The sequence below is a fragment of the Balaenoptera acutorostrata genome, chromosome 14 (genome assembly GCF_949987535.1).
Source record: "Balaenoptera acutorostrata chromosome 14, mBalAcu1.1, whole genome shotgun sequence".
In the NCBI taxonomy this organism is placed as follows: Eukaryota; Metazoa; Chordata; class Mammalia; order Artiodactyla; family Balaenopteridae; genus Balaenoptera; species Balaenoptera acutorostrata.
In genome coordinates, this window is record NC_080077.1 from 74,966,568 (window position 1) to 74,992,091 (window position 25,524).

Genomic DNA, 25,524 nt, shown 5'->3' on the forward strand with positions numbered 1-25,524 from the left:
TCCCCCAGCTAGGCCTTATCCTATCATTCAAGAGGATTGGAGCTCTTTTCATGAGAGAAATAAGCGTGGAAGGGAGATGTGAACTTTACCTGCACCGGCAGGATTTTGTAATCCCTCTGTAATGATGGCTTGGGGGAAGAGCCCACACACTCTTTTGGGGCTACTCCCTATATTTACATCAGCCTTTCTATCTGTAAATATTATATCACAGAACTAGGAATAGACAGGTAATGTGTCTAAATTTATGTAATAAAGAGCTGTATTATAATAAGGTTCTGTTGTACTAACATTTTTGTTTCTTCTTCAGCATCTTGTGTTTTGTTTCCCGGCCTGTTGTTAAACTGGTCTTGTCGCCAATAAAATACGCTAATTGTAATGTACCTCAGTTAATTCAAGAGGGTGAGTTTTGTAAAGTATACCCTCTTCTCAGATGTTGTTGGGTTAATTATTGATGGATTATACAATTCACAGGGAAAAGTGTTATTGGAATGCAAGGAATGTTGAAAGAACTCTGTGATGCAAATAAAATGTTCTCTATTCAAGCAACTGATTCTAGATAATTTAAAGGCTAGCACTAAGAAACTTCAGGATGGCCAAAAAACAAGACCGTAACAAATCTTTCTGATAAGGAAAAGTAACATAATTAGAAATAAAACACTTTGGTTGAATGTCTAGTTTATGGATATATAAAATCAAACGCTCAATCCCAAGCACTACTTTTTGTAAAATCATTAGGTAGGAACAGGGCAGAAACTAGCGATCCTATTAACTGAAAAAGCAATTGGGGCACAGGAAGCTTTTAGGGTGTGCTGTGTCAGACACTCCTTTTGGCTGTGATCTGACTGCTCCAACATTCCTTGAAACTTCAAGTATAAATATCAATAATAATGGAATTCCAGCGCTGGGAGATCATTTATTCCGACCTTCTCGTTTTACCAAAGAAGACACTGAAGCCCTTAAAGATTGAGTTACCCACCATTATTCAGAGAGAGAGGTTCGTAAACATCTCGGCTTCTAGAACTCTTGGGAACAATATATACGAGATAAATGTGACTGTCCAGTGGGCTCTAACATTTGCACCTTGTCTTTTATATTAATGGCATTAAAATAAAATTCCAGGGATGATCTACAGAGACTCCTGCGGCGTCGCGGCCCGCACTTTCCTCCCTTGCCTTTCTCCCAGTTCTACCCGGGCCTGTTCTTTCTGGGTCAAGGTTGGTTTCCTCCGAACCCCGGCCCTGGCTGCCATCTGGAACTGTGCACAGCGCGTTTGGAAGAGCCTGCTAGGAGGGGAGAGATGAAGTGTCGTTCGCATCAGTCAGTTAAGGCCTTTTGCAAACAGCCCCCGGGCCCCCCCTCTGTGTCTGGGCAGCCGTCCTCTCTGCCCGAGGCTCTCCGTTTCCCACCCCATCTCAACCTCCCCGCGGGGTGCGGCTGCGGGGCCGCCTCGGCCAGGGGTGATGGTGCCCACGGGCCGGGCGGGGGGAACTTGACCTTGCTCCCCATTTGGGTCTCTGGAGCAAGGAGGGCACTGCGTGCGCCACACCGAGCCACGTCCCACGCAGGGATGGGCTGGGACGGTTGCGACTCTGAACCGATGGCGAGCGGGGACCCTGGGCGTGGAAGGGAGCGGCACCGCCCGGGCCTCGCCCTTCCTCCTCCTCCTTGCTCGCCGCTCGCCTCTTCTCCAGCCATGACTCAGCGCTTCTCGCAGGCTGCCGGGCTGGGGACACGGGCTCCTCGCCGGCCCCTCCCGCCGCGTCCACCCCCTCTCTCCCACCCACGCCCGCCCTCGGCCGCCGGCCCTTCCCCAGCGCCGCCGCCGCCGCAGTCAGCTCGGGCGTCCCGGCAGCATCAGCCGCCCGACCCGGCCGGACCCGACCCCGCCGACCCCGCGCGCCGCCCGCCATGCAGCCCCAAGCCCCCGGCCGCCGACACACCCCCCAGCGCGGCTACGCCGTGACCCGGAGCCCCCACCTCAACAAGGTAAGCCCGCCGGCCCCCCCCACCCCCTGGTCTCGGTCAAGGTCACGGGCAGGCCCCCCGGCTGCGCAGCGGACGCCGCTTGGCCCTTCCGCCCGCGCCCCCGGGATGCCGCCCCGCCGGAGCGCCCCCCGAGAGCCTGGGCGCGGGCCGAACGGAGGGGCCGCCCGTGGGGGTCGGTCCCCGGGAGCGTGCTGGGAAGGGGTGTTGTGGCCCCGCGCCTGGGCATCCTGCTCGGGGAACGGAGGAGATGTAACTTGTTTAAATACCGCTTGGCTTCTCCGAAAGCGAGAGCCGAGGCAAAGAAAGTAGTGGCAGCGACGTGCGTGAATGGAGTGCGCCTGTGAAGGTGGCAGGTGGGCTGCCAGCTCGGCCTCGGCGTGCCACGCACGTACGGCGCGCACTCAGGGTGCCCATCGCTGGAGGCTGCCGTGCAGCGAGGTGGCCCTGCTGGCCCAGCTCGGCCAGGAACGTGTTCTGAGCGGGGTCACGTGAGCAACCACAAAGTCAAAGCCTCCTGGTTTCTGGAGGGACGGCGGTTGAGGGGCTGGGAATTCGTGGTGGGCGGCTTCTGCCTCGGGGGCCCTGGCGTGGCCTGGCGTAGAATCCCTGCCCCAGACGTGGGACTGTGGGTAAAGCCGTTCCTGTGTCTTTGAACCTGGCCTTCTGGAAATTTTTTTTTTTTTTAAGACTTCTCTTTTTTATGAAAAGGGGAATACAGTGCAAGAGACCCTTTTTCAGATCCTCGTAACATTTCCGTTTTCTTCACTGGTAATGTAAACACCTAAGATTTCTCTCAAATGAAAAACACCTGGGAGTGTATCAATTTGCCGACGAGATACTTAGCAGTCACACGTATTTTATCGCCAGGATTTGTCTCTGGATTGTTCCTTTGTTTAAGAGTGTGCTTTCTGACATTTCCTTTAGTACATGGAAAATGCCATCAGTCAGCACAGAGGCCTGTTGGGTCATTTGGGGCTCTCTACCAGACGCTTTTTTTCATCAAGGATTGGACCTTAGCGTCCCCCTCCCCCAACATGGTACCGGTGATTTGTTAATCATTATTAATGGCTTGAAGACTTGTGATTTCTTTGATTTAATAAACTATAGCTCCTGTGAGTTCTTTTTGATTTTTGTGACGACAGGCAACTTTTACTTATCTATGATTATTCAGTATTTCTGGTCATAAAGCATTATGAAATTTTAAATATTTCCTACCTAATTTTTCCTCAGTGATGTTAATTGCTAGTTTGATTTTATTCTTCCTTTTTATTATTCTGCAGGTTGCGCCTATTTTCAGTAGGAAATAAAGGGAAAATTTGATGTGACAAAACAATTTATGACTTTCAGGTGTACCTGCCTGCTGTAATTTATAACCAAATAATGGGTTGCCCCTTAGAAAGGACCACGTGAGTGGTATAGCCTGTTTGAATTTCCTCCAGTCAGGGGCCAGGGTGTCTGTTTCAAGTGGGTTGATGGAATAGGCAATCCCTGAGCAAGAGTCATTATGCCTTTACTGTTTACATCAAGAATTTAAGAGTCCTGTACCACAATGTTCATTGCAACACTATTTACAATAGCCAGGACATGGAAGCAACCTAAATGTCCATTGACAGATGAATGGATAAAGAAGATGTGGCACATATATGCAATGGAATATTACTCAGCCATAAAAAGGAACAAAATTGAGTTATTTGTAGTGAGGTGGATGGACCTAGAATCTGTCATACGGAGTGAAGCAAGTCAGAAAGAGAAAAACAAATACCATATGCTAACACATATATATGGAATCTTAAAAAAAAAAAAGTAGTTCTGATGAACCTAGGGGCAGGACAGGAATAAAGACGCAGACATAGAGAATGCACATGAAGACACGGGGAGGGGGAAGGGTAAGCTGGGACGAAGTGAGAGAGTGGCATGGACATGTATACACTACCAAATGTAAAATAGATAGCTAGTGGGAAGCAGCCGCATAGCACAGGGAGATCAGCTCGGTGCTTTGTGACCACCTAGAGGGGTGTGATAGGGAGGGTGGGAGGGAGACACAAGAGCGAGGAGATATGGGGATGTATGTATATGTATAGCTGATTCACTTTGTTATATAGCAGAAACTAACACAACACTGTAAAGCAATTATACTCCAGTAAAGATGTTTAAAAAAGAAAAGAATTTATGATCTTGAAATCCTTTTAACTCCTGTTCGCGAGTAAGGGTTAATTTCCACTTAAGAATAATTATATCACAGAGATCTTCCACCAAAGGCATTAAGGTGTGGTATTTAATGTGTTAAGAACAGGTGTTTTGACTTTGTAACTGAACTTATTGTCTGCATAGTATCAAATTGGATTTAAAATCCAGGTGGCCAGCTTTGGAGTGATTAATGGAATAAGCTTTACTCTTCTTGTTCAGTCCTAGGACGGTTCTGTGGTACCTTGTGGAAGTCACAGAACATCCTCATATGTACCACTGAAACTATAGTTGTGGGATCTTCTTGATGGGCGCTGCTCTGAAGACCTCTGGGCCTTTAAGTTTTCCAGTAGCCCAGAAATTTTTCTTGATTTTTGTGGTAACCTTAGCTGCAAAGAAACTCTAGTAGATCTTCCCGCCTGTAACACCCCAGCCTGTCGCCTGGCTACACTAAGCCTTCTTCAGCCACTGTCACACAGACCTTCATCACCTTACCTTTGGGTAACTGGGACAGTTTTCCTGGTTTTATTTTCAGTATTATAGTCTGTCCTCTATGTAGGTATGGAAGAAATATCTTCATCAATTAGCATTTTCTTCATGTTACTCTTCTGTTATCCAAGTATTTTTAGTATGATATTATTTCCTATTACGTTGAATGTAAAATCAATCTGTCAATTAGGTCTACTGTCTTCTCCACATTTATCTCATTAGGTCCCCAATTTAGTCTTCCACTTAAAATACATTTGCTGAATGTCTTACTTAGTACTTGCCTTTTTGTCTGTGCGTAATTCCTACAATGAAAATGTCATTAGTTGATTTAATAATGGTCTCTTTGGGGAAGACTTTCCTAATATCTTAGTCCTATTAACATTACTTAACACCTCTGTTTTTAATGTATTCAGTTGTAACATGTCATTTGGTATTTACTGCATTGTATTTTTTCTTATTTGATTTAGATTGTCATAGGAATCATAATCCTTAGTACAGAATTTTGCTCATTTAACATAAAATAAATGTTTATTTAATGAAGAAACGAGCCATGTTAAAACATTCTTTTTTTTAGTCTTCCAAACAGAACTCAGCTTTTAAAGCAGGTAGCTTTTTTTTTTTTTTTTTTTTTTTTTTTTAACAATTTTTATAAATTTATTTTATTTTTGGCTGTGTTGGGTCTTCGTTCCTCTGCGAGGGCTTTCTCTAGTTGCGGAGAGCGGGGGCCACTCTTCATCGCGGTGCGCGGGCCTCTCACTATCGCGACCTCTCTTGTTGGGAGCACAGGCTCCAAACGCGCAGGCTCAGTAGTTGTGGCTCACGGGCCCAGTTGCTCCGCGGCATGTGGGATCTTCCCAGACCAGGGCTCGAACCCGTGTTCCCCGCACTGGCAGGCAGACTCTCAACCACTGCGCCACCAGGAAAGCCCAGAGCAGATAGCTTTTAAAGTAGTAGTTTGAGCGTTATTCTAAGACATTTCTCCTCTTTAATGTAATTTCTTGAAAGTAAATTCACATTGAAGTCTAAAGCTCAGTTGACTCCATATACCATTATATTGTATAATGGCATATAGTCAGAAAAGGTGGAATTTGGTTTAAGCCTGACCATGCCATGAAATTTTAATTATTTGCTGGATAAGCTTTAGGAGGTGCTTAATCTTGGTACAAATTGAGGTAAACAGTAGATGTGATCTGAATTAAAAAATAAAGAATTTAAGGGAATTCCCTGGCAGTCCAGTGGTTAGGACCCTGTGCTTTCAGTGCCGAGAGCCCGGGTTCAGTCCCTCGTCCCTCGTTGGGGAACTAAGATCCCCCAAGCTGCGCGGCACAGCCAAAAATAAATAAATAAAAAATAAAATAAAATAAAGAATTTAAAAAACCTTAGAGAAATAGAATCTTTCTTCATTGGTAATAATTCATGTCTGGTTCTTACTGTTTGTATACTCAAGTATACATCATTGCAGGTAGGATTTCATCATAGCATTTGGAGAAGCATTTCTACCTCACACTTATGAGATTCAGTATCTTTCTGTTCACAGCCCAAAGTACTTGTGAGGTGCTTATCTTTGTCTGTGTTATATAAGCTCATTTAATTTAATGTTTAATGTTTATAATTTTCAAGGATACTGTCTGATTTAGATGAGTTGTGTTTCAAATTTTTTCTCAGGAATTTTCAATAATAGACATTAATAATGTTTCATAAATCACTCTTCAAAATGCAAATTCTACATACAAAAGTAATCATACTTATTTTTTTATTTCTCGACTTATTAGTTTGCTTTATTTGTCTGTGCAATGGTAGAAAACACTAATTGATACTTTAATCATAATTAAGTTGTGTTTACATGGTTTCTGTATCTTTAAGATGAAATGATAATGTGACCTACAAGTAAATCTCTCAAAGATACCAGTTGTCAACATTTTAGGCAGTTAGATCCAGTTTAAGATAGTGATGGTGATTTATCTAAGTCAGTTTTGGTTAGCTTATTAACTTTTAAATGTGAGAAATGAGCTTCTGGGGAAGTGCTTTTGTAGATGTTTGTCTTGATATGTCAAGACGTCAGTGAGCTGAATGTGTTGTAGGGAAAAAAGAGAGAAACAAGGCTGATGACTGTGAAGGAAAGTTACCTTAAACCCCCTCTTTTTCTTCAGTGTAAACTATACCAGAAGGAATCATTCAGAAAGTTTTCACCTAGCACAGTTCTCTGGAGTTGCCTCAGCAATATGGTAAACTGATATATTATTTAACGTGGAATCCCACTAATGTGAAGCCCATTGTAATGAAGAGTTCAGCCATACACCTACCTCCATATTTGTCTATTGCCTTGGCAATGCAGGAGAGTACAAAACCAAACAATGCAGTGCTCTAATGAGTAGAAAGATGAATTTGATTTGAGAACTGGTGACGTGGAGTACAGAAAATGTTGAAGAGAGGAATAGGTTTGAGATTTTTCATTTTGTGTTCTGATGTCCTTCAAACTTTCGGGCAAGTGTGGAAAATGCGAAATAATGGAATGAACCTTCTAAGACTTTGTGTCTAGAAGGAATGAGTCCAAGTCTCAATTCTTTTCATTAGCAGTTGTGAGATTTTGAGTGAGATTTTCTTAACTGGCTTCAGTTATTGTCTTTATAAAATAGAGTGATGATTTCATTTATTTATGTCTTTCAAATTTTAACAAATATTCAGAATCCACTATATGCTAGGTAATATTCTGGGTGCAGGGGATATAGCAATGAATAAGATTCCTGCTTTGGATGTACTTACATTTCCATTGTAATATGATTTCTGTTTTACCTCTTTCCTCAGATATTAAAGAGTGCATATTAGTTTTTTCTGACATATTATAAAACAGGTTTTTTATTACTACAACTAATTATTGATGTGGTAATATTTTTATATAGAGAGTCTGAACTCAGCTGGAACGGTTATGAAGCACTTATTTTTTTATGTACTTTTTACCCCCTTCTCTCGAATTTTTTTTTTTTTTTTAATTTTTGGCTGTGTTGGGTCTTCGTTTCTGTGCGAGGGCTTTCTCTAACTGCAGCAAGCAGGGGCCACTCTTCATCGCGGTGCACGGGCCTCTCACTATCGCGGCCTCTCGTTGCGGAGCACAGGCTCCAGACGCGCAGGCTCAGTAATTGTGGCTCACGGGCCTAGTTGCTCCGCGGCATGTGGGATCTTCCCAGACCAGGGCTCGAACCTGTGTCCCCTGCACTGGCAGGCAGATTCTCAACTACTGCGCCACCAGGGAAGCCCCTCTCTTGAATTTTTGATTTAACAAATCAAACATGATTGTGTTACCTATTAAATTTATGAGTGTCATAGTAAAAAATAAAACTATACTTTCTCTCTGGGAGAGACAGATGGACATTTTACTCTCAGATTCATGTAAGTGAGCCTGACTGACATCACATGACCTTTGCGGTCTTTCATAGATTTTTCACAGAATGCCAGGTGTAGGTTAAAAAATGTCTTTGTGAAGAAAAAGAACAAGGAAAGCTTTTTGCTTCTCAGTACTCTGCTCAAAGTGTGTGAAAGCTTGGAAGTGTGAAAGAAAGGTAGAGGTATGCCCTGGGGAGTTAAAGTTGCTGAGGTGAGAGCAGTGAAATGCAAAGATACGAAATTTAAAAGTTCCAGTGGTGTGAAACCAGCCTTTAATCTATTTGACTTTGGAAGTAGTCAGTTACTCCAACAAAACAAGTATATGGACCGTTTTCCAATGGCTTTCAAAACTGACATGACCAAATACTGTTACAGACTCCAAGTGGACTGATTTGGTCTATTCATTACATCATTATTTATTTTATGTTACTGAGCCAGCTCAACAAACTTGTTGATAGCGTATGGACCCAGAATTGATCAGCAGACATGTTACAATTCAGTAGGACTAAGCTGGGAATGTTTCTAAGCTAAATTATTAAGAAATTTTCTTAGACATGGGGCCTAAATATAAAGTGTGGTTGTTTGTATTCTTGAAGTGCTATTTAAAATATTTTATGGCTTATATATTAATTTTTACCTGTCTGTAGCTTCGTGTATGTAATATAGTACACTTTAAAACAAAGGATTAATGTTGCCTTAAATGAATTTAGAGAATTTAAAACATCAATATTTTTCCTCAGGCCCTGAAGATATATCTAAGTTAGCCATTAACTAAACTGGCTTCAGATACTTGAGGCCTTTGAGATTAAAGACAGGGGAGAGACACTATGGCTTTAAATATCTGTAGTTTAATCTGGTAGTTTGGGAAGTCAATATAGTAATTGATAATGTTCTCTAAAACATGGAAATATAGCTATTAGAGTTTCTATGCTAATAAACCCTAGACCTAAAACACTAATTTTTTTTTTTTAATAAGTAATGGTTGAGTAAGAACATCAGCAAAAGTACTTACATGTTCATAGGAACATGGTTCTATGAATTACATCAGGAATACATTATGAGTATCTCTGCAGTAGTTAAATTCTAAACTGTCTCACTAAGACCTGACGATCTGGAGACTGAAGGAGGCCTAAGACTCCATTAAAATATTAAGGCTGGGCCCCTTAAGCTTGCAGTATATTAAAATACATTTAAGACATCTATTCAGAGTCCTCTAAGATATTTAAAAAATTTTTTGATTGTGAGACAGTGTATATATACATACATAATATATGTGTAAACACATTGTTATGGGCTGAATTGTGTCCTCCCCAAAATCATATGTTGAAGTTCTAACCCCAGTCTCTCTGTATTTAACCATATTTGGAGATAAGGTCTTTAAAGAGGTAATTAAATTAAAATCAGGTCTTTAGGGTGGGCCCTAATCCAATATGACTGATGTCCTTATAAGAAGAAGAGATCAGGACACATACACAGGAAAGTCAGTGTGAAGACAGTGGGAGAAGATAGGCATCTACAAGTCAATGCGAGAAGCCTTGGAATATAAGCAGCCCTGCCCACAGACATGTTGATTGTGAGAAAATGAATTTTGTTGTTTCAGCCACCCAGTGTGGTACTTTGTTATGGCACCTTAGCAAACTAACACATTTATGTAAGTGAAACAAAATTTTATAATACAGTACTTGCTGTGTATAGCACACTCTAGTAGTATCCCATTTCAATTTTTTAAAAATGTTGGTTGTGATTCATTAATGAATCACAATCCATTTAATCCATTTTAAAATCCGAGTTAAAAAAAAATCTGCTCTATTGCTTAAGTAGTGCATTTATGTACCTGGGAGGATTATTGCAGAGTGACTTTCTCTTCTGTGTCTTAGTGTTGTATATGAAGTTTGAGTTTGTCTTGGCAGTACTGGCCCAGTCTCCTTTTGTTTTTCCATCTACCTGTCCAAATTGAGGTATCTCTTAAACCAATAATCTTGAAACTATGAGAATGTTATTGTTGTAAGTAATATTGGCAGGTCTGGTTAGTAAGCCAAACAGTGTCGTTACTTATGTACCCAGAGCCAATAAGAAATTGAAACCTGGTTAGTGAGCATTTTTATGGGCCTTTAAACCTTTTTACATACTCAAAATCTTGCTTATATTTAATTTTTACATATGTTAACTATATCATAATATGACAGAATTGAGAGCAAATTGGTCATTATGAATAAATATGAATGAAGATTAACTCTAATAAAATTATTTTCAGATTGTTTCACAGAGCACAGGCAAGATATGCTGAATATAAAAGATACATTGAGAACAAAATGTTACAGAAAGGCTAAAAATAAAAATATGAGAAAGTGCAAACAGCAAGAAATCAGGGTTATCCTGACATCAGACAATGTAGACATCATGTCAAAAAGTATTAAATGATCAGGACTCCCCTGGTTGTGTGGTGATTAAGAATCCGCCTGCCAATGCAGGGGACACGGGTTCGAGCCCTGGTCTGGGAAGATCCCACATGCTGCGGAGCAACTAAGCCCATGCACCACAACTACTGAGCCTGCGTTCAAGAGCCCGCGAGCCACAACTACTGAGCCTTTGTGCCACAACTACTGAAGCCCACGTGCCTAGAGCCAGTGCTCCACAACAAGAGAAGCCACCGCAATGTGAAGCCCATGCACCACAATGAAGAGTAGCCCCCGCTCACCTCAGTTACAGAAAGCCCGCCTACAGCAACAAAGATCCAACGCAGCCAGGAATAAATAAGTGAATATATAAATTTATTTAAAAACAAAGAGAAAGCATTAAATGAGACAAAATACATAATGCTGAAAGGTACAATTCTGAATGAAGTTATACATGTAATGAATGTCTATGCACCAGATAACACAACAGGTACCTTCATAAAAAAGACAGTATAGGACATGCAAAGAGAAATAAAAAAGATACTAATGCTAGAAGACTTCAACAAAGCTCTCTCAGTGCAGGACACATCATAGGGGGGAAAAACTTTCTGTACAGTAATTTCTTCCTCAAATTTCTCAGGAAATTTATGTTTTTCCTAATCATGAGAAAATTCAGTTGAGAAATTGGGAAAATGAGAAAGCTTAGTAAATAACAGAGATATTACTGATTAGAAAGACCCAATGACAAAAGGAAGAGCTGGAAATTGTACTTGTAGAGTCAGAGGTTAAGGTTGACATTTCATGGATCTTCACAGCAGTAATGATCTAATCAGTCAGTTTTGCTTGTAGCCGTTGCCAGTTTCTGACACTATCTGTCTTTTAGTTTCTGTGTTTAGACCATTCACACTTCATGTAATTATTAATGTTTGGATTTCTGTCCAGCATTTTATTATTAGGTGTCTGTCTGTTCTCTCTGCTTTTTATTCTTCTGTTTCTCCTTTCCTGCCTTCTTGTGTATTATTTCAATATTTTTATTATTCCCTTGTAATTTCTCTATTGAGGTTTTTTTTTTTTAAAGTAAATTTATTTATTTATGGCTGTGTTGGGTCTTCGTTGCTGCGTGTGAGCTTTCTCTAGTTGTGGCGAGCAGGGACTTCTCTTGTTGTGGAGCATGGGCTCTAGGTGTGTGGGCTTCAGTAGTTGTGGCACATGGGCTCAGTAGTTGTGGCTCACGGGCTCTAGAGCACAGGCTCAGTAGTTGTGGCGCATGGGCTTAGTTGCTCCGTGGCATGTGGGATCTTCCTGGACCAGGGCTCGAACCCATGTCCCCTGCATTGGCAGGCAGATTCTTAACCACTGTGCCACCAGCGAAGTCCTCTATTGAGTTTTTGACAATATCTCTTTGTATAGTCTTTTTTATTAGTTGCTATGGAAATTATGATATACATAACTTTTCACAATCTACTTAAAATGAACATTTTGCCACTTAATTGGAGTGTAGAAATCTTACCATCATATAGGACTCACTATGTTCCTCTGTTTATGTTACAGGTGTTATATGTATTACATCCACTTACATCTTAATACGTGTATTACATAGTATTTTAAAAATTGAGATATAATTGACAATTGATACAGTTTCAGGTGTAAAACATAATGATTCAGTATTTGTATATATTGTGAAATGATCACAATAGGTCTAGTTAACATCCATCATTGTACGTAGTTGCAAAAATTTTTTTCTTGTGATGAGAACTTTTAAGATCTACTCTCTTAGCGTCCCAATATGCAATACAGTGTTATTAACCATAGTCACCTTGCTGTACATTACATCCCCAGGACTTATTTATTTTATAGCTGGAAGTTTGTACCTTTTGACCCCCTTCACCCATTTTGCCCATTCCTTATTCCCTACCTCTGGCAACCACCAATCTGTTCTCTGTATCTATGAGCTCATTTCTCTCTCTCTCTCTTTTTTTTTTTTTTTTGTTTTTTGATTTCACATATAAGTGAGATCATACAGTATTTGTCTTTCTCTGTTTGCCTTACTTCACTTTAGCATAATGCCCTCAAGGTCCATCCAGCTTACTGCAAATGGCAAGATTTCTTTCTTTTTTATGGCTGAATAATATTCCATTGTAAATATTTACACCATGCTTTCTTTATCCATTCATCCATTGATGGACACTTAGGTTGTTTCCCTATCTTGGCTATCATAAATAATGCCACACTGAACATGGGGTGCATATATCCTTTTTTTTTTTTTTAATGAGGATCTTGAATCAGATGCGTATGTTTGATTGATTGATTTTGGCTGTGTTGGGTCTTCGTTTCTGTGCGAGGGCTTTCTCCAGTTGTGGCAAGCGGGGGCCACTCTTCATCGCGATGCGCGGGCCTCTCACTGTCGCGGCCTCTCTCGTTGCGGAGCACAGGCTCCAGACGCGCAGGCTCAGCAGTTGTGGCTCACGGGCCCAGCCGCTCTGCGGCATGTGGGATCTTCCCAGGCCAGGGCTCGAACCCGTGTCCCCTGCATTAGCAGGCAGATTCTCAACCACTGCGCCACCTGGGAAGCCCGCATATATCCTTTTGAGTTAGTCTTTTGTGTTCTTTAGATAAATACCAAGAAGTGGAGTTTCTGCATATGGTAGCTGTATTTTTAATTTGGGGAAAAACCTCCATACTGTTTTCCGTAGTGGCTGCACCAGTTTCACTTGCACTAACAGTGCACAAGGATTCACTTTTTTCCACATCCTTGCCAACACTTGTTATTTCTTGTCTTTTTGATAATAGCCATTCTAACAGGTGTGAGGTGATATCTCATTGTGGTTTTGATTTTCATTTTCCTGATGATTACGGATACTGAGCACTCCTATGTGCCTGTTGGTCATCTGTATGTCTTCTTTGGATAAATGTCTGTTCAGATCTTCTGCCTGTTGTTGTTGTTGTTGTTGTTGTTTGTTTTGTTTTTTGTTTATTTTTGTTTTGTTTTGGTTTGTTTTTTTAAATCAGATTCTTTGTTGTTTTGCTTTGATTTGTATGAAAAAAATTTTTGATGTAATAATTTAATATAATGTTTATAACTTTTGATTTTAACTGTGATACATGTTTTAAAGAGTTTAAGAGGGAAAGGACAATCTATTATAGTTACTGAGATATTTACTGTTTCTGTTACTCTTCTTTCATTCCTGATATTTGAAGTTTTCCTTAGCTATCATTTCCCTTCCACTTAAAGGATTTCCTTTAGCATTTCTTCTGGAGCATCTTGCTGGAGATGAGTTGTCTTCTTTTTCTTTCCTCTGAGAATGCCTTTATTTCATTTTCATTTCTGAAGGATATTTTCTTTTTTTTAATTTTTGAATTTTATTTTTTTTATACAGCAGGTTCTTATTAGTTATCCATTTTATACATATTAGTGTATATATGTCAATCCCAATCTCCCAATTCATCCCGCCACCACCCCACCACTTTACCCCTTTGGTGTCCATACGTTTGTTCTCTACATATGTGTCTCAATTTCTGCTCTTCAAACTGGTTCATCTGTACCATTTTACTAGGTTCCACATATATGCATTCATATACGATATTTGTTTTCTCTTTCTGACTTACTTCACTCTGTATGACAGTCTCTAGATCCATCCAGGTCTCCACAAATGACCCAATTTCGTTCCTTTTTATGGCTGAGTAATATTCCATTGTATATATATGTACCACATCTTCTTAATCCATTCGTCTGTCGATGGGCATTTAGGTTGCTTCCATGTCCTGGCTATTGTAAATAGTGCTGCAGTGAACATTGGGGTGCATGTGTCCTTTTGAATTATGGTTTTCTCTGGGTATATGCCCAGTAGTGGGATTGCTGGGTCATATGGTAGTTCTATTTTTAGTTTTTTAAGGAACCTCCATACTGTTCTCCATAGTGGCTGTATCAATTTACATTCCCACCAACAGTGCAAGAGGGTTCCCGTTTCTCCACACCCTCTCCAGCATTTGTTGTTTGTAGATTTTCTGATGATGCCCATTCTGACTGGTGTGAGGTGATACCTCATGGTAGTTTTGATGTGCATTTCTCTAATAATTAGTGATGTTGAGCAGCTTTTCATGTGCTTCTTAGCCATCTGTATGTCTTTGGAGAAATGTCTATTTAGGTCTTCTGCCCATTTTTGGATTGGGTTGTTTGCTTTTTAATATTGAGCTGCCTGAGCTGTTTATATATTTTGAGATTAATCCTTTGTCCATTGATTCGTTTGCAAATATTTTCTCCCATTCTGAGGGTTGTCTTTTTGTCTTGTTTGTAGTTGCCTTTGCTGTGCAAAAGCTTTAAAGTGGTCCCATTTGTTTATTTTTGTTTTTATTTCCATTTCTCTAGGAGGTGGATCAAAAAAGATCTTGCTGTGATTTATGTCAAAGAGTGTTCTTCCTATGTTTTCCTCTAAGAGTTTTACAGTGTCTGGTCTTACATTTAGGTCTATAATCCATTTTGAGTTTATTTTTGTGTGTGGTGTTAGGGAGTATTCTAATTTCATTCTTTTACATGTAGCTGTCCAGTTTTCCCAGCACCACTTATTGAAGAGACTGTCTTTTCTCCATTGTATATCTTTGCCTCCTTTGTCATAGATTAGTTGACCATAGGTGCGTAGGTTTATCTCTGGGCTTTCTATCTTGTTTCATTGATCTATGTTTCTGTTTTTGTGCCAGTACCATATTGTCTTGATGACTGTAGCTTTGTAGTATAGTCTGAAGTCAGGGAGTCTGATTCCTCCTGCTCCGTTTTTTTCCCTCAAGACTGCTTTGGCTATTTGGGGTCTTTTGTGTCTCCATACAAGTTTTAAGATTTTTTGTTCTAGTTCCGTAAAAAATGCCATTGGTAATTTGATAGGGATTGCATTGAATTTGTAGATTGCTTTGGGTAGTATATTCATTTTCACAATATTGGTTCTTCCAATCCAAGAACATGGTATATCTCTCCATCTGTTGGTATCATCTTTAATTTCTTTCATCAGTGTCTTATAGTTTTCTGCATACAGGTCTTTTGTCTCCTTAGGTAGGTTTATTCCTAGGTATTTTATTCTTTTTGTTGCAATGGTAAATGGCAGCGTTTCCTTAATTTCTCTTTCAAATTTGTCATCATTAGTGTATAGGAATGCAAGAGATTTCTATGCATTCATTTTGTATCCTGCAACTTTACCAAATTCATTGTTTAGCTCTAGTAGTTTTCTGGTGGTATTTTTAGGGTTCTCTATGTACAGTATCATGTCATCTGCAAACAGTGACAGTTTTACTTCTTCTTTTCCAATTTGTATTCCTTTTATTTCTTTTTCTTCTCTGATTGGCATGGCTAGGACTTCCAAAACTTTGTTGAATAATAGTGGTGAGAGTGGGCATCCTTCTCTTGTTACTGATCTTAGGGGAAATGCTTTCAGTTTTTTACCATTGAGAATGATGTTTGCTGTGGGTTTGTCATATATGGCCTTTATTATGTTGAGGTAGGTTCCCTCTATGCCCACTTTCTGGAGAGTTTTTATCATAAATGGGTGTTGAATTTTGTCAAAAGCTTTTTCTGTGTCTATTAAGATGATCATATGGTTTTTCTTCTTCAATTTGTTAATATGGTGTATCACATTGATTGATTTGCATATATTGAAGAATCCTTGCATCCCTGGGATAAATCCCACTTGATCGTGGTGTATGATCCTTTTAATGTGTTGTTGGATTCTGTTTGCTAGTATTTTGTTGAGGATTTTTCATTTAAATTCATCAGTGATATTGGTCTGTATTTTTCTTTTTTTGTAGTATCTTTGTCTGGTTTTGGTATCAGGGTGATGGTGGCCTCATAGAATGAGTTTGGGAGTGTTCCTTCCTCTGCAATTGCTTGGAACAGTTTGAGAAGGATGGGTGTTAGGTCTCCTCTAAATGTTTGATAGAATTCACCTGTGAAGCCATCTGGTCCTGGACTTTTGTTTGTTGGAAGATTTTTAATCACAGTTTCAATTTGATTACTTGTGATTGGTCTGTTCATATTTTCTGTTTCTCCCTGGTTCAGTCTTGGAAGGTTATACCTTTCTAAGAATTTGTCCATTTCCTCCAGGTTGTCCATTTTATTGGCACAGAGTTGCTTGTAGTAGTCTCTTAGATTGCTTTGTATTTCTGCAGTATCTGTTGTAACTTCTCCTTTTTCATTTCTAATTTTATAGATTTGAGTCCTCTCCCTCTTTTTCTTGATGAGTCTGGCAAATGGTTTATCAATTTTGTTTATCTTCTCAAGGAAGCAGCTTTTAGTTTCATTGATCCCTGCAATTGTTTTCTTTGTTTGTATTTCATTTATTTCTCCTCTGATCTTTATGATTTCTTTCCTTATGCTAACTTTGGGTTTTGTTTGTTCTTTCTCTAGTTCCTTTAGGTGTAAGGTTAGATTGTTTATTTGAGATTTTTCTTGTTTCTTGAGGTAGGCTTGTATAGCTATAAACTTTCCTCTTAGAACTGCTTTTGCTGCATCCCATAGGTTTTGGATCATCATGTTTTCATTGTCATTTGTCTCTAGGTATTTTTTGATTTCCTCTTTGATTTCTTCACTGATCTCTTGGTTATTTAGTAACGTATCGTTTAGCCTCCATGTATTTGTGTTTTTTACGTGTTTTTCCCTGTAATTCATTTCTAATCTCAGAGCATTGTGGTCAGAAAAGATGCTTGATATGATTTCAATTTTCTTAAATTTACTGAGGCTTGATTTGTGACCCAAGATGTGATCTATCCTGGAGAATGTTCCGTGCGCACTTGAGAAGAACGTGTAATCTGCTGTTTTTGGGTGGAATGTCCTATAAATATCAATTAAATCTATGTGGTCTATTGTGTCACTTAAAGCTTGTGTTTCCTCATTTATTTTCGTTTTGGATGATCTGTCCATTGGTGGAAGTGAGGTGTTAAAGTCCCCCACTATTATTGTGTTAGTGTCGATTTCCTCTTTTATACCTGTTAGCAGTTACCTTATGTATTGAGGTGCTCCTATGTTGGGTGCATATATATTTATAATTGTTATATCTTTTTCTTGGATTGATCCTTTGAGCATTATGTAGTGTCCTTCCTTGTGTCTTGTAACGTTCTTTATTTTAAAGTCTATTTTATCTGATATGAGTATTGCTACTCCAGCTTTCTTCTGATTTCCATTTGCATGGAATATCTTTTTCCATCCCCTCACTTTCAGTCTGTATGTGCCCCTAGGTCTGAAGTGGGTCTCTTGTAAACAGTATATATATGGGTCTTATTTTTGTATCCATTCAGCAAGCCTGTGTCTTTTGGTTGGGGCATTTAATCCATTCACGTTTAAGGTAATTATCGATATGTATGTTCCTATGACCATTTTCTTAATTGTTATGGGTTTGTTTTTGTAGGTCCTTTTCTTCTCTTGTGTTTCCCACTTAGAGAAGTTCCTTTAGCATTTGTTGTAGAGCTGGTTTGGTGGTGCTGAATTCTCTTAGCTTTTGCTTGTCTGTAAAGCTTTTGATTTCTCCATCAAATCTGAATGAGATCCTCGCTGGCTACAGTAATCTTGGTTGTAGGTTCTTCCCTTTCATCACTTTAAATATATCATGCCACTCCCTTCTGGCTTGTAGAGTTTCTGCTGAGAAATCAGCTGTTAACCTTATGGGAGTTCCCTTGTATGTTATTTGTCATTTTTCCCTTGCTTCTTTCAATACTTTGTCTTTAATTTTTGCCAAATTGATTACTATGTGTCTTGGCGTGTTTCTCCTTGGGTTTATCCTGTGTGGGACTCTCTGTGCTTCCTGGACTTGGGTGGCTATTTCCTTTCCCATGTTAGGGAAGTTTTCGACTATAATCTCTTCAAATATTTTCTCTGGTCCTTTCTCTCTCTCTTTTCCTTCTGGGACCCCTATAATGCGAATGTTGTTGCATTTAATGTTGTTCCAGAGGTCTCTTAGGCTGTCTTCATTTCTTTTCATTCTTTTTTCTTTATTCTGTTCCGCAGCAGTGAATTCCACCATTCTGTCTTTCAGGTCACTTATCTGGTCTTCTACCTCAGTTATTCTGCTATTGATTCCGTCTAGTGTAGTTTTCATTTCAGTTACTGTATTGTTCATCTCTGTTTGTTTGTTCTTTAATTCTTCTAGGTCTTTGTTAAGTACTTCTTGCATATTTTCGATCTTTGCCTCCATTCTTTTTCCGAGGTCCTGTATCATCTTCACTATCATTATTCTGAATTCTTTTTCTGGAAAGTTGCCTATCCCCACTTCATTTAGTTGTTGTTCTGGGGTTTTATCTTGTTCCTTCATCTGGCACATAGCCCTTTGCCTTTTCATCTTGTCTATCTTTCTGTGAATGTGGTTTTTGTTCCACAGGCTGCAGGATTGTAGTTCTTCTTGCTTCTGCTGTCTGCCCTCTGGTGGGTGAGGGTATCTAAGAGGCTTGTGCAAGTTTCATGATGGGAGGGACTGGTGCTGGGTAGAGCTGACTGTTGCTCTGGTGGGCACAGCTCAGTAAAACTTTAATCTGCTTGTCTGCTGTTGGGTGTGGCTGGGTTCCTTCCCTGTTGGTTGTTTGGCATGAGGAGACCTAACACTGGATCGTACCCGGGCTCTTTGGTAGGGCTAATGGCTGACTCTGGGAAGGTTCATGCCAAGGAGTACTTCCCAGAACTTCTGCTGCCAGTGTCCTTGTCCTCACAGTGAGACACAGCCACCCCCTGCCTCTGCAGGAGACCCTCCCAACACTAGCAGGTAGGTCTGGTTCAGTCTCCTATGCGGTCACTGCTCCTTCCCCTGAGTGTCAGTGCGTACACTATTTGTGTGTGCCCTCCAAGAGTGGAGTCTCTGTTTCCCCCAGTCCTGTTGAAGTCCTACAATCAAATCCTGCTAGCCTTCCAAGTCTGATTCTCTAGGGATTCCTCCTCCCGGTGCCGGACCTCCACGTTGGGAAGCCTGACGTGGGGCTCAGAACCTTCACTCCAGTGGTTGGACTTCTGTGGTATAAGTGTTCTCCAGTTTGTGAGTCACTCACCCAGCAGTTATGGGATTTGATTTTACTGTGCTTGTGTCCCTCCTACCATCTCACTGTGGCTTCTCTTTTGTCTTTGGATGTGGGGTATATTTTTTGGTGAGTTCCAGTGTCTTCCTGTCGATGATTGTTCAGCAGTTAGTTGTGATTCCAGTGCTCTCGCAAGAGGGAGTGAGAGCACGTCCTTCTACTCTGCCATCTTGAATGAATTCTAGGTTGACAGTTGTTTTCCTTCAACACTTTAATAATGCCATTTTTCATCCTCTTGGCCTCCCTTATTTCTGATGAGAAATCTGCAGTCATTTGAAATGTCATATGTATGTGATGTCATTTTTCTTTGGCTCATTTAAAGATGTTTTCTTTTAGTTTTCAGCAACTTGAATATAATTTTTCTGGGTTTGGATTTCTTTATCTTCTTGGGATTTGCTGAGCTTCTTGAGTTTGTCAGTTTATGTCTTGTGCTAAAATTTATAAGTTTTTAGCCATTATTTCTCTAAATATTTTTTCTTTTTCCTCTTCTTTTGGATTCTGTTGAAATAAATATTAGGCCTTTTGGTATTGTCCCACAGGTCCCTGAGGCTCTGGCTGTTTTTTCAGTCTTTTTTTTCTTTTTTCTTTTCAGATTGTTAATTTCTAATTATCTATCTTTAAGTTAATTGACTCTCTGCTTTATACCTCGTTTCTGTTCTTGAGCCCATCCAATGAATATTTTATTTCACTTATTGTATTTTTCAGTTCTAAAATTTCCATTTGGTTTTTTATAGCTTTTCTTTCTTGGCCAGGACTTTTTATCTTTCCATTTGTTTCAAAATGTTTGGCCCTTATGGTTTGCAGCATAGTTGCAATAGCATTGTAAGTCTTCATGTGATAATTCCATTGTATGTGTCATCTCAGGACTGGCGTTTGTTGATTTTTTTTTCCTTTGAAAATTAACACTTTCCTGTTTCTTTATTTGCTGAGTAATTTTTGCATGTATTCTGGATATTTGCAGATTAGGAGGGTCTAGGTTTTGGTGAAATCCTCAAGGGAATGCTGTTCTTTTTAGTATGTTGCAGCCACTCAACCTGGTTAGGTCAGTTTGAAAGTTGGACTCACCTTCTATAGGTTGTGGTTCCAGTATCAATTATGTTTTCAAAGCCTACTTTGTAGTTCTGCTTGGATCTGTTCATCATGTGTCCTGCTTAGTGGCTAGTGTAGGATCTATGCAGTGGTTTACTCTATAGTTTGGTTCTGAAATCCTTTGTTATGTTGTTTAAGATCAGACCTATACATGCATAGCTCAGAGGTGACCTCAGGAGTTTATATACAACTTTATGAGATTACTTTCTTGAGTTCCCTTTTCTCTGTGATCTTTGTGCTACTTTCTCTGTGATACTTTCTGTCTTCTTGAGGTCCCCCCTTTCCAGCCCAGTAGCCAGAAAACTGGGCCTTTAGTTTCCCCGCTCTGCTATGTGTTTCCTCTAGGTGCGTTTGTATCTGGGGCCAAGTTTTACTGGAAGACAGAGAAAAATGCAACAGACATTGACCCATGATCTTGGGACCATTGCTCCTTTGGTTAAAAAGAATGATTTTCCTCCCTCAGAATTTTAGATATCTGCAGTGGCTCCTGTCACCCACTATGAGATTGCCTGGGGGCTGGGACTGGAGAGAATGGAAAATAATAGTCAATTTCCCTCCTCTCTGACCTTTAAAAGAGTCAGAAAAAAAAAAAATCTTTTCTGATTCTTGGACCAGAAAGAGAAATCTTCTCTTGGCACTCTTTTTGCCTGCACTCAGTTGCACTCCCAGCTTTTGTGCTGCTTTTTGAGTCAAGGCCAGTTGATTACAGAGGGATATGAAAAAATAAAAGCCAGGTCATACTGGAGGGCAAACTCCAAGAAATGTCACTGATGCTTTGGTGGTACCTTGGATTCTGGTCTTCTTCCCCAGTTCTTCTCCTACCATTTACTTTTCAGAGTTTTCACATGGCTGCTCAGTGCATTGTATGCAAGGTCTATAGTTGGATTTAGTGGGAGAGACAAGAAAAAGTATGCTTATACCATTTTGCACAGGACCAGATCCCTTAGATTGTTATTTTAAAGGTGCGACTGTGTGAAACTAAGTCTAACTTGATTTTAAGTTTCAGGGGAAAAAAAAATCGGGGAATCAGCTCTCAAATGTTTATTCACATTTTTTTTGCCCATTTTACTGGGGACATATTTTCTATAGCCAAATAAATATTAGTAATAAAGGTTATTCTGTGGAAAATGGTTCATTTCTATGTAGAGTTCTGTGGAAATATTTCTGTATTCTAAGAATTTAGAAAGATGATTTTTTTTTAACATCTATATAGTACTTCACTTCTGTTCCTCTTCATGTTATGATGAAAAAAATACTACAGAAATTACAGGATTCAGAGTTCCTTGGTGGAGGTGGGTTGGAGGGTGGTTATGCTGGTTTGTGTTATAGCTTCATCTTTCAACATAGTTGCTCATAGGCCCTGGAATATAGTTAAGTATTCTGCAAAAAAGAGTTTATTGAAGGGATAAATGAGGGATCATTCTTGAAGTCATTCTTATAGCTCTGTTCTACCTTTCAGATGTGGCCATAACCTCTCCACAGGTCACATGCCACTTGGGGGATGTTTATGCTATTGGGTGTGTGTTGGAGAATCTCTTCCCTTTAGTGAGTATAAGGATGACCAGTGTATCGTTTAGAATTAGACTTTACTACATATAACAAACAAAAACCAACAAAACAGCAGTGCCTCACTTAAGACCTAGCTTATTTCTCTTTCACACAGGAAGGAACTTAGAGGTAGACAGTCTGGGGCTGTTTGGTGGGTCCACAGTGTCACCAGGGATGTTGCTGCTCTGCCGTCTTCAAGAGCACTTCTTGGTCCTAACCAACTATAGGTTTATAGACATCATATACTCTTTCCAAGCTGGCCGCTGGAAGGAATGAGAGGAACACAAGAAGGCCTCCTTTCCAGTGGAGTCAGCTTTCTTTAAGGAGCCTTTCCCACAATGCACACAACACTTCTGCTTCCATATCATTGCTCAGGACTTCATCACATGACCGCATCTCACTCCAGGGGAGTCTGGAATGGTAGTCTTTCACCTGATACATGACCGCCCTACATAATATTAGGATTTTCTTGCTGGGCAGGAAAGGGAGAACAGATGTTACAGTAGGCAACTGGCCATCTCTACCGAAGCCAGAGCTGCCGGAAACATAAGGATAGCGATTTAACCAATGTAAATAAGAAATACGATCATCATATTCTTGGAAAATGAGATAAATGGTTCTTAATATGTTTTAATATCCTTACAGGTTCACTGTATAAAAATAAATACACAAAAATATGACAAGTCTGTTTCCCTCCTATTTCTGTGCCCCGGCTAGCTGTTTTCCCTTCCTGGAGGCAACTGCTGCTTCAGGTGACCAGGGTTTCCATTATAGACTAGAAATATTCTACAAAGTGTGTTTTAAAATATTGTTTGAAGTTAATTTTCATATCTTAAGTTGTCCTTGATGTAGGGTATGAATCCCTTAGTGTGGTGGAGAGGAGGTGGTGGTATACAGAGAACGGGCGCAGTTGGGAGGATGTGTGTGAATCAGACGGAGATGCGGAAAACAGGGAGTCGTGGTCCCCGGCTGAGTCCTTTGGTAGCTGCCTGGTACTCTGAAACCGGCTCTGAAGCACGGCTTTTTCTTTCTTCACTGAGCCACCTTGTGTATCGGCATTCCTCAGTGTAGGAGTCACAGATACTGTGTGGTGAGTGCTGCCAGCTCCCTGGTAGCATTTTCATGAAACGGCATAACTCACCAGGAAAACAACAATGACAACTAGATTTAAGGTTTAAAACTTTACCTAGTCAACAGAGCTTGCCTCTTTCATCATTCTTCCCACAGCTGTTGTTTCCTTCACTCTGCTCTCTCCAAGAAGCCACGCTTTTCTGCATCGGGGTTTGTGCCTCTGTTGCCGGCATTACCACCTCCAGCGTTTCAGCTGGTCAACCCCTCCTCTTCTACTTGTCCTTAGATCTCAGTTGAACCTCACTGCTCAGTGAGCTCTTCCTTTTTAACCCTCTAGATGAACTTAGATCTTAAGTTTTGCCTTTTTTTTCCCCCGTACTTATCACATTGTTATTTTAGAGTTATTTGTGTAGCTATTCCTATAATATCCTGTTAAGCTCTCTGGACTGCAAACTTCATGAAGCTTTGAACCACATTTAGCATGTCAGTGTTCCATTGGTTTAGTGCCTATAAGTATTGTGAGCATTCACTCAACAAATACTTGTTGAAAAATATTTGGTGAGCATGGTGATTGATTTTGTATCAACTTGACCGGGCCACTGGGTGCCCAGATGTTTGGTCAGATATTATTTGGGGTGTGTCTAGGAGGGTGTCTCTGGATGAGATTAATATTTGAATTGGTAGACTGAGTGAGGCACACTTCCCTTCCTCATGTGGGTGGGCCTCATTCAATCAGTTGAAGGCCTGGATAGAACAAAAGGGCTGACCCTCCTGTGAGTAAGAGGGAACCCCTCTTGCTGGACTGCCTACAGGCTGGGACATCAGTTTTTTCCTACCTTTGGACCTGAACTGAATCTTTGGCTCTTCCTGGGTATTGAACCTACTGGCCTTCACACTAGAACCATACTATTGGCACTCCTGGTTTCTCCAGTCGTTGAACTTGGACTAGACCTACACCATTGGCTCTCCGAGTCTCCAGCCTGCCGACTTCAGATCTGGAGACTTGTCAGCTTCCATAATTGCAATGCCTTATAGTAAATTTCTCCATATGTATGATGTATATTCATACACCCTACTGGCTCTGTTTCTCTGGAGAACCTGACCAATACAGTGAGCTTCATAGTCTTCCATAAAATAACTCTAAGAGGAGACAAAACGTTTCTGAAAATCTCAACTGTGGATCTGAAGTAAGAAAGCCATCTTGTGGTATTTCTGGGAATATCATGTGAAGTATATATCCCTTAGGACACTGAAGCATAATTCTCTGCAATAGTTCTCAACATATTTTTTGCCAAAGTCCCCTTTGGAAATTTGGTGAAGTCTGTGACTCCTTAAATCACTGGTTTAAATAAATAGTGTTTTAAATAGATAGTGTTACAAAAGAAACAGATTATATTGAAATATAGATATCAGAATATTGAAAAAATAAAGGTGGGATATTATAAGATATATTCCTCTTTATCAAAGACTTAAATAGCAAGACAGTATATTTAAATACGGGCAATTTAAAATAAAATTTTATTTTGTAAAGCGGTCAGTATGAAGGTCGTCGATATGACTAGACTGTATGCCTGTTCATGTTATGAAACAACCATATTTTGGGTCTAAAACTACTGTAATTTCAAAGTGATGATAAACAAATGATATTTCAAGATATGTGGCACAGATGTCATGTGATACGAAAATATTTGTTATTTCTATTTATGACATAATCACAGGAACTACTACTATTTCTCTTGTCTTCTCCCTTCTTTTATAATGGAAGGAAACACTAAATTTCATACAGTTAGTGAGAAAAGATGTCCACATTTAAAGATTCCTGAATTATACCCACTGATTCCTTGAGGGTCTGTGATTATTAGGTCCTTGGACCTTAGGTTCAGAACCTTTGGTAGGGATCTAAATTGGATCTTCACAAAAAGTACTGACAGGGTCTCTAAAAACTGATTCTTAAATTCAGGAGTTTTCTGACAATACCAAGAATGTGAAGAATAAAAGTCAGTATTTACTTAGCTCTTGTATATTCATGGTTTTGTTTTAAAAGTTATTATTAGTAACTCAAGCATTTTTATCAATATAATACTTTATAATTCACATAGGATGCAAAAATATCTGGTCTCATTTTATCCTCTCAACAACCAAACGAGACACACATAACATGCACATATACTGTGTGTTCCATATGTTTGATTACTCCTGTTTAGTAGATGCAAAAGTTGAGGCGAGTCTGCATTTAACCCCAAGCACTTTAAGTACCTGCTCAAAATCGTAGTGTTAAATAATATCTACTTGTGAATCAAACTTGGGTCTAAATCCAGATAGTATGCTCTTTAGACTTATATTG

At 39.9% G+C, this 25,524-nt stretch overlaps 1 protein-coding gene across 3 annotated transcripts in view; it reads left to right on the plus strand.

Annotated features, from left to right (window-relative positions):
- The first annotated feature begins 1,720 nt into the window (after positions 1–1,720).
- ME1 (malic enzyme 1) overlaps positions 1,721–25,524 on the plus strand; it is a 186,250-nt gene continuing 162,446 nt past the window's right edge. The window contains exon 1 of one of the 3 annotated variants that reach the window (XM_057527582.1): positions 1,721–1,986. In XM_057527582.1, the coding sequence (XP_057383565.1) occupies positions 1,909–1,986 (78 nt within the window). In that variant the 5' untranslated portion in view covers positions 1,721–1,908. The remainder of the gene's footprint in view (positions 1,987–25,524) is intronic. The other 2 variants (XM_057527583.1, XM_057527581.1) reach the window with 2 other exon arrangements.